Source organism: Giraffa tippelskirchi, chromosome 8 (genome assembly GCF_054371585.1).
Source record: "Giraffa tippelskirchi isolate mGirTip1 chromosome 8, T2T-mGirTip1v1.2.pri, whole genome shotgun sequence".
NCBI classification, from domain to species: domain Eukaryota; kingdom Metazoa; phylum Chordata; class Mammalia; order Artiodactyla; family Giraffidae; genus Giraffa; species Giraffa tippelskirchi.
In genome coordinates, this window is record NC_137282.1 from 129725080 (window position 1) to 129738544 (window position 13465).

Below are 13465 nucleotides of genomic sequence, written 5' to 3' on the forward strand. Positions count from 1 at the left end.
GTCCTAGCGCCAACAGTTGCTAGCCTGTGACCTTGGGCAAGCCCCTGAATCACCTTCATCCAGAAAAGATGCTGACCTCAGGACTGCTGGGCACACAACACAGTACAGAGAGTTCAGCCACTGGGAGCTGTTTTCACCACCAATTGCCCCTCTGGGATTAGCTAGTCATGGTTCTAGAAAGCTCTGAATAGGACCCTGAGGAGCTGGGACATAGCGGGTGAGTTTAGGTTGGAATGTGGGGTGGAAAAGGTCAGAGGATGAGGCAGTCGCTGGGAGGCTGGATGCCAGGTGCTGACTGCCAGAAGCAAGCACACTGGAGGGGGAGCCTGGCTCCAGACAGGAGGGGCATCCAGAGAAAGCTGCCCTGACAGCGGTCCTCCCCATCCTTGACCTTCCTGAGGTTCAGCGAGGCGTGGCTTCCCCAGACCAGGTCAGTCTGTGTTACCGTCACCCTCCGCCTGTGGGCTCCACTCTGTACCCACCTAGAGCCACCTGCTGTGCGTGCCGTTGGGTGATTTCCTCCTTCAGGCGACCTGTCAAAGACACAAAGGAAACCCCTGGTGAGTCCTCAGCAGGCTGGAGGAAGAGGTGGCCTTGGAAGCAGGTGGCCAGTTAAAAACGTTAGGCAGAGTGAGAAAGACAGAAGTGGGCACAGGGACCTCTCCTCCCTGGAGACTCTGTGCTCCCAATGTAGGGGTCCTAGGTTCGAACCCTGGCCAGGGAACTAGATCCCACATGCCACAATTAAAGATCCCACATGCTGCAAATAAGACCTGGCACAGAAAAATAGATAAATAAAATTTTTTAAAAAGGTGGGTACAGCTTCCAAGAAGAGCCCTTCATGCCCTGGATGTTTGGAAGAAGCAGCTGCAGAGGCTGGGCCCCTGGCACAGTACAAGCACACATTCCACCTTTGGAGTCAGTATCCGTCAGTTCAGTTATCTTAGTCTGTCTCTCATAATCTTTGCTGGGGCTATAGTCTCTTAAATAGTTCTGTGTGTCCATTATTAATGCAGGGGGAGGCAGGATTTGATCTTTTAATAATTTATAGGACCCCCTTGAAATCCACTTCTTTCTTTTAAGCTATAAAGAAACTGTGTCAAATAAAAAAGTACTGTGGTTTTAGTTGACGATAACATTCATATGAACACAACAGCTGGTCATTTGGCAGGAAACACACCTAATACCATATTGCATTAATAGAGGTCTAGTGGCTTCCCTGGTGGCTCAGATGGTAAAGAATCCATCTATAATGCAGGACACCCAGGTTCGTTCAATCCCTGGGTTGGGAAGATCCCCTGGAGGAAACGGCAACCCACTCCAGTATTCTTGCCTGGAGAATTCTATGGACAGAGGAGCCTGGCGGGCTACAGTCCATGGGGTCGCAAAGAGTCGGATAAGACTGAGCGACTCACACTTTCACTTTTCACAGTGAGTGGAACGAGGGAGGTGAGAGCACCTCTGTACTCTGCAGTGGTCAGAATACAGTTGGTTATTTGTTCTAGGGGCTACTTTTTGTAAAGAACATTCGTAAGACAGAAAATACTTAGAAGATGGTAACCGGGCTGGTGAGGGGTCTGAAACCACACCATGTGAGAAATGGCTAAGGTGACTGGAGATGTTTAGACAGAAAAAAAAAATATTTGGAGTTCTGGAGACAATGGCTGTCTTTAAAAATCTAAACATTGTTATATGGCTGAGGGAACAGATTTATTTCTGTCCTACTGCTGAGGGTAAAAGTCAAGTTGAACGAAGGCATATTTGGGGCTCAGTGTGGGGAAGAAATGGCTCACGAGGACTGTCTCCGCGTGGATTAAGTTGTTTCAAAATGGACTAAACCTCCTGGCAAAGCAGCGGGTCCCCTCCTGAAGGCGCTCAAGCAGAAGCTGGGCAGCGACGTGTTGGGCTGTTGGACGGAGAATTCCTGCCTGGGGTAGGAGCTGGGACGGAATGACCGCCTGGCTTCCCCCACCTCTGAAACTCCGTGATGCCGTGCTTGAGGCCTGGCTGCAGCGGCCGCCCTGGGGTTTGTTTATGTCCCAGGGCTCCACGCACTTGTTAACATGTCAGTGCTGTCTGTACTGCACATCCCATCTGGGATACGAGATCAGGTCACTGGGGGATTCTGAGGGAGCCTGGGAACTTCACCGCCTCCATTCCTCGTATGAAGTACCTTCTAATGTCTCAGATGGCTTCCCAGGTGGTGCTAGTGGTAAAGAGCCTGCCTGCCAATGCAGGAGACTTTAGAGATGTAGGTTGGATCCCTGGGTCAGAAAGATTTCTCTGGAGGAGGGCACGGTAACCCACTCCAGTCTTCTTCCCTGGAGAATCCCATGGACAGAGGAGCCTGGTGGGCTACGGTCCCTAGAGTCGCAGAGTCGGACACGACTGAGCGACTTAGCACAGCACATGCCTCAAAGGCTTCGCCTGAACTGAGTTTCCAGTGAAGTGGTCACAGGAGACCTGGTCATTCCCTGAAAGTTCTAGGGCATTCCTAGACTATTAAGATTGGGAGGGGTGGCAGAGGCCATTCAGTTTAATTTGCTCACTTAATTGAGGAGTCTCCCTTCTACAGGATGAAATGGTCATTTCCCTTCTCACTTGCATGTACCTGGGCTGTTCCACCAGTTAAACTATACAGAAGGAATTACTGATGTGGTGTTGATGCATGACTCCTTGTAATTTTCCGTTTTGGACTTGGTATGTTCTCTGGAACAGCATAGAAAAAGGGTCCTCTCTCATGGTCAATGAGACCCCTTCATACATCTGAGGATGCTATGGTTTATTCACTTAGATGTGTCCTCTCCAGGTTAAACATCCCCAGGTCCCTCAGCTTCACCTTGGAGACCACCATCTCCCGGGGGGTCACAGTGCAAGTCTGCCATGACTTCCAGTGTCCCCCCCACCCCCCGGAGAGGACTAGGCACAGAGAGGGAGCCAAGGACTGGGCAGAGCAATCATCACACCCCAACTCCAAGTGGGGGCCATGAGAACATAGGGACTGTGTTAGAAGGGAGTGGGGAGGTGGGAATCTGGCCCAAGGATGAGTACTGGACGAGCCTGGAGTCATCAGGACCTGAAACCTAGAACCGTCTCTTCCCCGCATGATCGTACTGTCTGTGCCAGCAGAGTCAACAAGTTGGGGGCACAGAGGCGGTGCTGGGTTGAGCCTCCAACATTGCTGACTTGATTTTTAAAGAAGCATTTTAAAGGATACACACTCTTCAAATAAAAGGAGACATGCTGTGGCAAACGCAGTACCCCTTGAGACCCCTCTCTTGATTTTGAGGAGGTCATCAAGGGCTTTCTCAGGTCCACAGTAGGGAGTGCTGATGCTACGTGGTTCCTGGCTAGTTTCTTGGATATCTGCACAGGTGCCTTTCACCACAAGCCTCTTATGTGCCTGGGTACTGTGCTGTGCGTAGTTGCTCAGTCATGTCCTACTCTTTGCAACCACATGGACTGTAGCCTGCCAGGCTCCTCTGTCCATGGGGATTCTCCAGGCAGAATATTGGAGTGGGTTGCCATGCCTTCCTCCAGGGAATCTTCCTGACCCAGGGATTGAACCTAGGTCTTCTGCATTGCACGTGGATTCTTTTACCATCTGAGCCACCAGGGAAGCCCAAGAATACTGGAGTGGGTAGCCTATCCCTTCTCCAGGGGATCTTCCTGACCCAGGAATGGAACCGGGTTCTCCTACACTACAGGTGGATTCTTTACCAGCTGAGCTATCAGGGGAGCCCCACGTGCCTGGGTGCCTCCCTCTTAATGAGACTGGACAATGACCTGCTCCTTTAGAGCCACATGGGGCTGCCTGCCCCTCTAGAAACTACTTCCCTGATGACAACAAGTTTCCCCACAAGGAACATCTTCGACAGCTGGCTTCCCTGACAACTCATCTCTCTGACCAGGTGCCTCCTTATCTACGTGCCTCCCACAGGGCCATTTTCCCAAGCCTGGCGGCAGTTTAGTTACTCAGTCGTGTTGGACTCTTTGCGACCCCATGGACCTTAGCCCGCTAGGCTCCTCTGTCCATGGGATTTCCCAGGCAAGAATACTGGAGTGGGTTGTCATTTCCTTCTCCATTCCCAAGCCCTGGGGAAGCTATTTTGGAATGATAGGGTGAAAGATTCTCACTGTCCCAGGCTAGGAAACAGTGGTCATGAAAATAAAGAGAGAGGTTTTGCCACCAGGACTGAGAGTTCTAGAAACTCTGCAAACATAGACACCCACTCCCTGAACAGCGAGCCATACGTAGGAGACACGAGGTGGGTTGTCAGAATGCCGCGTATTGATAGAGGTAGGTTGAAAACGTGTTTAGTGATTCTCAGTTTTGGCCAATTTGGCTAACATCTACAAATCCGCCACATGGCGATTTTTGTTTTTGAGATCTTCGCCAACAAGCTTCTAAAGATAGCCTCATGGCTGATATCTAATTGTGTTTTCCAACAGAGCCATTCTTCACGCGATGATAACAGTCTCTGGAATCGGCTGGGTCTTGCAGCTCCACAGGTCTTGGCAAAAGGAGTTGAGGGGGATTGCAGAAATCACTCTGCATGCAGCTTGCTGTCATTAGCATGGTGATAAATCTGCTGCTTTTGGCCTGGGTTCCTGGACACGTCCCTGTCCTGAGGTATGGAAAAGAGATGAAACGGAAACAGAGGACTCCCAACCCGAGGCAGGAGATGCCGCGGAGGGGAGGAGCGCTCTGCTTGTAGGAGAATGGTGGTAATTAATAATTTGGTCTCCGGTAATTTACAGCGGTACATGCTAGAAACACCTTGTCTTCCTTTCGGATTCATTAATTGACAGAGTGGGGGTGGCAGCAAGAGGTTCAGGAGGGCACAGAGCTCCAGAAGAGACACAGGACCTTAGAAACAACTGCGTGGAAGGTACGTGGAGGCGGTGCACTTCCTCATACACAGTTTGTCTGTACCAAGTGGTAGCTCACATGAGAGGTATAACCATCACGCAGAAGCAAAACTCAATTTTCACGTTGATACTCGGTTTTCTGGATGAAACAATTTTCCTGAAGTTTCATACTTTGTTTTGCATGCATATTAGTTTGAAATCATGCACCAAGTGAAAGCTGCTTAGCTGGTCCAGACAGAGCCCTTCACTTACGCTCTCCCAGTATAGTTGTTGCAAGCTGTTTGTGCAGATTCCACCATGTGGTGCCTTATTGAGGTTGTTGATGTTACAGTCAAGCAATACCTATTTATTGCTCCTTCACTCTGTGTTAAGCACTATGTTCTAAGTGCTATGGAACATACAGACTAGACTAATAGAAGACTCTGTTCCAGCTCAGGAAAGTTAGTATGTGATGGACGGCAAACAGGTGGCCCATGTGCTCTTCCTTGAAAAAGCTGAACCCGCAGCAGACCTTGCTCCTCTGTCGTGGATAGTTTGCCTTCCTGCTGAGCCTGACTTTGGCTCTTCAACCCAGCACTTTGGGCAGTGATAACCAGTCAGTTGAAGCTGGACTTGAGATGAAGCAAACCTCTTTGCCATTTTGATTATACTACAAAGTGACTACAAATGCGCAGGTCAAGAGTTGTTACTGTTCAGTTGCTAAGGACTTCCCTGTAGCTCTGATGGTAAAGAATCTGCCTGTAGTGCAGGAGACCTGGGTCAATCCACTCCAGTATTCTTGCCTGGAGAATCCCATGGACAAAGGAGCCTGGCGGGCTACAGTCCATGGGGCTGCAAAGAGTTGGACATGACTGAGCGACTAACACTACACTACTACTAAGTCATGTCTGACTCTTTGTGACCCCATGGACTGCAGCACACCAGGCTCCCCTGTCCTTCACCATCTCCCAGAGTTTGCTCAAACTCGTGCCCATTGACCTGGTGATGCCATCCAACCATCTCATCCTCTGTCGTCTCCTTCTCTTCCTTCCTTCAATCTTTCCCAGTTTCAGTGTCTTTTCTAATGAGTCAGCTCTTCACCTCAGGTGGCCGAAGTATTGGGGCTTCAACATCAGTCCTTCCAATGAACATTCAGGACTGATTTCCTTTAGGATTGACTGGTTTGATCTCCTTGGCGTGCAAGGGACTCTCAAGAGTCTTCTCCAACACCACAGTTCAAAAGCATCAATTCTTCAGTGTTCAGCCTTCTTTATGATCCAGTTCTCACATCTATACATGACTACTGGAAAAACCATAGCTCTGACTATATGGACCTTTGTTGGCAAAGTTATGTCTCTACTTTTTAATATGCTGTATAGATTTGTCATAGCTTTTATTCCAAGAAGCAAACATCTTTTAATTTTATGACTGCAGTCACTGTCTGCAGTAATTTTGATTCAAGTTCAAATTCCAACTCTGTTACTTTCTAGTATGGCAGCTTACTTAACATCACTAAGCCTCAATTTTATCATTTGAAAAATAGGGAATAATAATATTACTGTGGTAATATCTGCTTTCTTGTATATCCAGACTCTCGGATGAGATCAGAAGATAATGAATCAGAATCTGTGACACAAGACGTTAGCTTTAGGCATGAGGCACTTTCAAACATATTGGAAGGAAACTATATTTATAAGGCGACAGGCTCTGAAGGGCAAATGGCTAAATGTCGGACAATGGTAGAGGGAAGTTGAGAGGAAGAAAAGGTGGGCTAGTGGTGTTGGGAAAGGCATCATTACTAAAGGTGAGATTTGAGTGGGTTCCAGAAAGAGCAAAAGGGTTAAGGGGGGGTTGGGAAAGCCATGCCAGTCAAAGAGAGCTGCTGGGGTAAGAGAGTGGAGAAGACCAGGTGTACACTGGTTGGGGAAGGGTTGAACGGGGGAGGATGGCTTATACTAGAGTCCTAGGTAGTTCCCAAGGGCTTTGCACCCAGGTAGAAATCTCTTCTTCTATTTGACTACACTACTATTGTATTGTAGCCCAGGGAAATCAAATGAAAATATACTTCAGTAGCAGGACTCAGGTGTGTGGTGAACACAGAGAATGTCTACTGCAAGGGGCCTCTTTGAAAGGGAAGGTCTAGTTAGTGGTTCTCAATTTGGAGCATTGCTTTCGACAGTGATATGGAAGCTGGTTTCTCTGTGTTCTAAACAGAGGACTGTGATTACCATAGGTTGTATTCTCTGAGCGGTTTGTAAGGCTGTTAGTAAAAAGAATGGGCCGAGCATAAAGCAAGTGTGCAGTCTTAGACGAATTTCCAATAAATGAGTACATAAATCATTTGAAGCCTTAAAATCAGGCACCTTCGTCTCCTCCTTGCTAATAAATATTTCATCAGGCTTTATCCAAACATGTTTGTGTAATTTGAGAACCTATTGAGGCAAGAATCACCTCTTCCCACCTCAGCAATGGTGGGTAAGATTAAAAAAGACTATCGAGAAGGCTTTGCTGTATTAGATGACAAGACATATTTCTGAAGACCAGAAGCGGGACAGAAATGCACAGTGGAAAGTGGAGCTTAAGCCTTCAGCCTCAGGACTCTGGTCCAGAAGCAGGAAGAAGACCAAGAGTGTGCTGTGCAAGACACAGTTTGAAGCTGCAGGTTGCGGGGAGACTCCCTGCCACCCAGCCTGTGAGTGAAAGGGGACTGAGGAAAACTAGTTCTTCTTGAGCTGCCTGGGTCTGAGTTCATACCCCACGCAGGCCCAAGATGGAAGAAAGGGAAAATTCAGTCTCTGTTGGCTGAGCCAAGATGCCCACTAACTTTCTGACCAGGTTGGCTACAGCCCCATCCCAGTACCTCTGGGAGCAGCGGCTTCAGACTCTCCTTCTTAGAGTTGCTTCTGGACTGGGGTCCTGGAGGGGCTGTCAGACAGAGAGGGGTGAGCACAGGGGACAGGGAGAAAGAGAAAGAAAGAAAGTGGTTTTTCATTAAAAATGAACCTGTCCACCCAAATGCCAAAACATATGAATAAATCTAATGCTAAGAAAAGATAGCAAAATCAATAGTTGGGACATGAATTTGTGAGAGATGAAAAAGTAGTTTTCTGGAAAGGCAGAAGAAGACATTTATTGATACAGAAACACAGAGGGTTGAATTAGTCTTACTCTTCTGTTTACTGCACACCATCCTCATCAGTCTGGAGAAAGCCTCCTGTGTGTGTGTGTATGTGCATTTTTATCCCCGTGCCTTACACCCCACCCCTATTCGTATTCTCCTCTTCTTCCAGCAGGCACACATACTAATTTGTTTAATGTGCATCTTTGTATTGTATGTAATATTACAAGCGGCATTATAAGCTTTCTGTGCAATTTTTAAGTTATAGAACTAACACTGTGCTACAGATCTCATTCTGCTTCCTGCTTATCTATCAGTACTGTGTTTTTGACATCTACCTCTTTTGCTATATGTGCATCTAATTATCAGTTTGTAACTGCTACATACATTCCATAGTAAGTACCCTCGACTCCCAAATTTTACTTCCCTTTCCAGAGGCTGGAACAACTAGATTGCCCCCATTTCCATGAACAGAAATAGCGCTGGGATGGCCATTCATCATGGAGTCTTGTAAGTCTGTGAGAAATCTCCTTTGCTGGGTCTCAGCAGATTGGTGTTTTGAATTAATACTATTCTTCATCACAACTGTTCCAGTCTACACTCCCAAGACAGACTTCAAAATAAGCATGTTGAGAATATTCAAAGAGGTGAATGCAGGCGTAAGTTTTCTTTAAAAGGAACAAGAAATCATGCAGCAAATAGGTATTAATATAAATGAAATAAGAGCAAGTGGATAGGAAAGAAATTTTGAAAAGAAAACTAGAATCATTGAAACAAACAAACAAAAAATAATAGAAGGGATAAGGGACTAAACCCCAGACTGGACACATTTTAAGGGTGAATTAGTGAACTTGAAGATAGTATAGAAAAATCCACCCCAAACACAGCACAGAAAGCAAGAGGTAAAGCTGGCAAGAGCAGTTAAGAGTCACAGAGAAGTGACTGAGAGGCTTCATCATCAGTCTGATAAGAGTCCTAGGAGAAGGGAATGAGGCAATAGTGAAGAAGCAATATTTGAAAATATAGCAGTTGAGATTTTTCCAGAATTGAAGGAAAACATAAGCCCTTGGGTTGACAGTGCACTCTGAGCACTGAGCAGGATAAATAAAAATAAATCTACCCCTGCACATATCACAGGGCAACTGCAGAACTTCAGGGGAAAAGAACCACTATTACCAGGCTCCAGAGAACCTGCAAAGAACAACTCAGACAACAGGCCCCACCTCAGTGACAGCAACACGTCCAGGAGACAATGGAGGGAAATAATTGTCAACCTGAATTTTATACACAGTCCAACTATCATTAATAGGTGAGGACACAAGAAGTAATTTTCCATCATAAGAGGACTAAACTTTCATTATGCACAGAGCCTCCTCTCCAACAAGACTCGCTAAGAGGCCGCCAAACAAGAGAGCACGGGCTCTGGAGCCAGGCTCCCTCATCTGCAGACCAGCCAGGTCATTTGCTGGGCAACTTTGGGTAGGTATGTCAGTGTGCCTCAGTTTTCTCATCCGCAAAATAGAGATAGGGACAGTATCTGTTGAGAGGACTGAACTAGGTCACATATGTAAAGTGCTTGGAAGACTGCCTGGCATATAATAAGAACCATGCAAGTGTAGTTCGTGGCACATAGATGGGGAAACAGTTGAAATAGTGGCAGACTTTATTTTCTTGGGTTCCAAAATCACTGCAGACGGTGACTGCAGTCATGAAATTAAAAGATACTTGCTCCTTGGAAGAAAAGCTATGACCAACCTAGATAGCATATTAAAAAGCAGAGACATTACTTTGCCACCAAAGGTCCGTCTAGTCAAAGCTATGGTTTTTCTGGTAGTCATGTATGGATGTGGAGTTGGACAATAAAGAAAGCTGAGTGTGAAGAATTGATGCTTTTGAACTGTGGTGTTGGAGAAGACTCTTGAGAGTCCCTTGGACTGCAAGGAGATCAAACCAGTCAATCCTAAAGGAAATCAGTCCTGAGTGTTCATTGGAAGGACTGACATTGAAGCTGAAGCTCCAATACTTTGACCACCTGATGCGAAGAGCAGACTCATTGGAAAAGACCCTGGTGCTGGGAAAGATTGAAGGCAGGAGGAGAAGGGGACTGCAGAGGATGAGACAGTTGGATGGCATCACCGACTCAATGGATATGAGTTTGAGTAAACTCTGGGAGTTGGTGATGGACAGGGAAGCCTGGTGTGCTGCAGTCCATGGGGTAGCAAAAGGTCCGACATGACTGAGTGACTCAGCTGAACTGAACTGAACCAAGATACAGCAATGAGATCTGAGAGCCCAGCAAGCTGAAACAGGGGCCAGAGCCAGGTCCTGGGGTGGGAGTGGGCCAGGGGTGGGTGGGAATGACATCAGGAATCCGTGCAGCTCCAGAGCCCAGCACACTCCCCGTGCCTCCCTCAGGGCCCCTTGTCATGTATGATGACAGAGGATGAGATGGTTGGATGGCATCACCAACTTGATGGACATGAGTTTGAGCTCTGGGAGATGGTGATGGACAGAAAAGACTGGTGTGCTGCACTCCATGGGGTCTCAAAGAGTCAGACACGACTGAGCAACTGAACAACAACAACAAGGCAAATGTAAAACCTTATTATGATGATCAGCAAGAAGAAAAATAAACTCAGACAAATACGGAAAATAAAAGAAACAAAGATGTACATAAAAAGTAGAGTATTTAAGTAAAAATATTTAGTAGCTACTAAAAACACCCTGTGTGTGTGTGTAAAAACTAAAATTTTAAGCAGCAAGAACTTGGACCTAAGGTGAGAGGATGTCCAAAGGGGAGCTGAAACAAGCTATAGCCCTGGTTGTGGGTGGAGGAGGGTGGATTTGTAACCGAGGACTTTGTTTCAGTTACTTTTTAACTCTAGAAGAATAAAAATATGTGCCATAGCAGCCAAATAATAGAGAATCAGAAAAAAGGCAGGGGAGAGGGTTGCAGAGAGGAAAGGGCTGCAATTTTAACAATTCAACACAGCAGGAAAGAAGAAAAAAAAGAAGCAAAGAAGACAGTGGGGGAAAAAGGCATAAATAATCCTGTTTGGTCAAACAATGATAAGACCCTCCCATACATGTATATGTGTATAATCGTGCATGTGCGTGTGTGTGCGTGGGCGTGCACACCTATATACATGCACTTATGAGTGTGGAGGTGATCTGCACGGGAATCTACAAAGCTGTTCTGATGGGTTACCTGGGGGTGGAAATGGGTGGAGGATGAATTGGGTGAGAAAGTGAGAGCCAAGCAAGATGAAAACAAAATCACACATCAATAAGTGAGTATGCCTTATGGTTTATGTAAAAGTGTATCTGTGTGAGTTTATAAAAAGAAATTAAAATTTAAAGACCCAATGCAGTATGCTTCAGATGTGATGCTATTGTAGCATGCTGAAAACTGTGCTGGGGGACCTGCCACATGTGAGGACTGAAAATATTCACGACCTGAGCCGCAGTGATAGGTTGGGGGACATGGGGAGTGTTTCGGCTTATTAGTCAGGGCTCTGTTATTGCTCAGGAACCTGACTGAGAAGGGAGGAGGATGGAGGACGGAGAGTCAGGGCGGACCCAGAGCAGGAGCACGGCCCGAGAGCTTTCCCACTGGCCTGGGCTGGAGGAAGGCGTCCGAGAAGTCTGCAGCCCTCCCCCGGAGGAGAAGAAGTCAGGTCCTTCCCTCGGTTCCCTAGACACAAAGGTCGAGGGACGGAGCACAAGGTGGGAGACCAGAAATTGTCTAATGCTTGGCATGTGTTTTTAAGCCTTTTCATTCCAAAATGGTATTTCAGTCCTCCGGAATTTCAAGATGTTTCTTCCATTTAAGATCATATTTGGTAACATTATTCACAGAGAGAGAAAAAATGCAGTTCATTCTAAAACTATCAGTGATTTTAAGAAAAACGTATCATAATTTGCTTTGATTCCCCTCATGGGTCTTCTTCTCTCCAGGGCACCCCATCACCCTGGCCCTCCCTTGTAGAGGAGGACGTGCCCCGTAATTGATGAGCATTTCAGCTTGGGATGAAAACACCAGGCCTGGGCTCCTTTCTTATCACTAGAATAGTACCTGATGATCATATTTGGCGAGACGCTCTCATTTATTAAAAAAATGATCAAATTATATTATGTCTGAGAGACCAGATTCCTTTCCTATGGGATACTCATCCTGGCTACTCAAGGAATCATAATATTTACATGAGATTAGCACATTCTGTCTGAAGCTTAGGCATTTGGCTATTGTATATGCTTAATTAAGCTGAGGAGCTTATTGATATCACTATTCCAGTATGTGATAATATTCCATGAACATATTCAGAGAATTAAGTAAATGAGTGCATTTGTTGAAAAGCTCAAACAAATGTGCAGGTTAGGTAAGCGCAAGGAAAATTTTCCGCTGAGTAACCAGCATGAATTGTTAAGTACTAAACATTTCAGGGAGCTGAAGGTTCATGATTGTGTTGGCATCCATTCAAAAGATGTTACTTTAGATGCCTGGAAGTCCTTATCTCAGCAAGGGAGGAATATACCCAGCTTCTAAGACCTGCCCTGGAGGAGAAGATGTAGATCATAATCTTTCTTTCCATTTGAAAATGTGGCTCTGTTTGCCAGGGATGCTATTTGGGGCGAGGGGAGGGCCCCTGCATCACGGCTTCTGACCTCCATCCCTGCAGCCCAAACATAGCACAGGATGCTCTCAGAACTGCCTGAGCGCATTCAAGACTCTCCTGCTCCAGGCTGGGGGTGGGTAGGGATATTACACCTGTTCCCGACATCCCCCACTCACATGGGAGGCAAGTTTGTATGGACCCCTCATTGACTGGGGAGGTAGAGGGCAGGGTTCACCTAAGGGATATAAAATAAGATGTTTGATTTGGCAATGTATATAGCTTTTAGGTGGACTAACATGAAAATAGTGAGTTTCCATTGCTCTTTGGTATATATAATAAACTCTTGCACTCCAAGATAAAGTTTGGTTCTATTCACTTGACTTTAAATCAGCTAGTGCTTAAAAAATGTCAATGGAAAGAAACATGCCCCAGTGAAGGCTCACTGCTGGTCGAAGTGCCAGCTGGTGTGTGAAATAACTGCCTTACAAAGAGTGCTTCTTGATGCAGCAATTGTTCTCCCCACTGGAGAGGCTGGAGATTAGGGGAAATGTGTCAATGGGTTTGTAAATAACAGATAAAATCAAACGGAAGTGGTTTCAGCTTCCAGGTTCAAAAGTCACTTTTTAATGTGCTGTTATACCCATTGCATCTTTCTCTTGTAATGAGGGCTTCTGAGCTCCGCCTCTGCAGTCACCTACTGGGGGCTGGGATCTGTGAGTACAGCTCAGCAGAATCACCCAGGGTAGCCAAGAGGGGCTGAGCCTAAGGGAAGGAGCCAGTGGGAAGACTAGGAAGTCGTGGTGGAAGTGAGAAGCCGGAAAATTGTGGCGGGCCTTCTGAGACCACCCAGTAGAGGTGAGGGCTCACTTGGTAGGAGGAC

At 46.5% G+C, this 13465-nt stretch overlaps 1 protein-coding gene across 12 annotated transcripts in view; it reads right to left on the minus strand.

The window, feature by feature from the left end:
* KIF6 (kinesin family member 6) overlaps positions 1–13465 on the minus strand; it is a 406499-nt gene that overhangs the window by 34953 nt on the left and 358081 nt on the right. For all 12 annotated transcript variants that reach the window (XR_014062975.1, XR_014062974.1, XR_014062973.1 and 9 more), the window contains one exon: positions 483–533. Coding sequence is in view for 7 of the 12 variants with exons in the window: in XM_081523236.1 (XP_081379362.1) it covers positions 483–533 (51 nt within the window). In the remaining 5 variants the exon portion in view is untranslated. The remainder of the gene's footprint in view (positions 1–482; positions 534–13465) is intronic.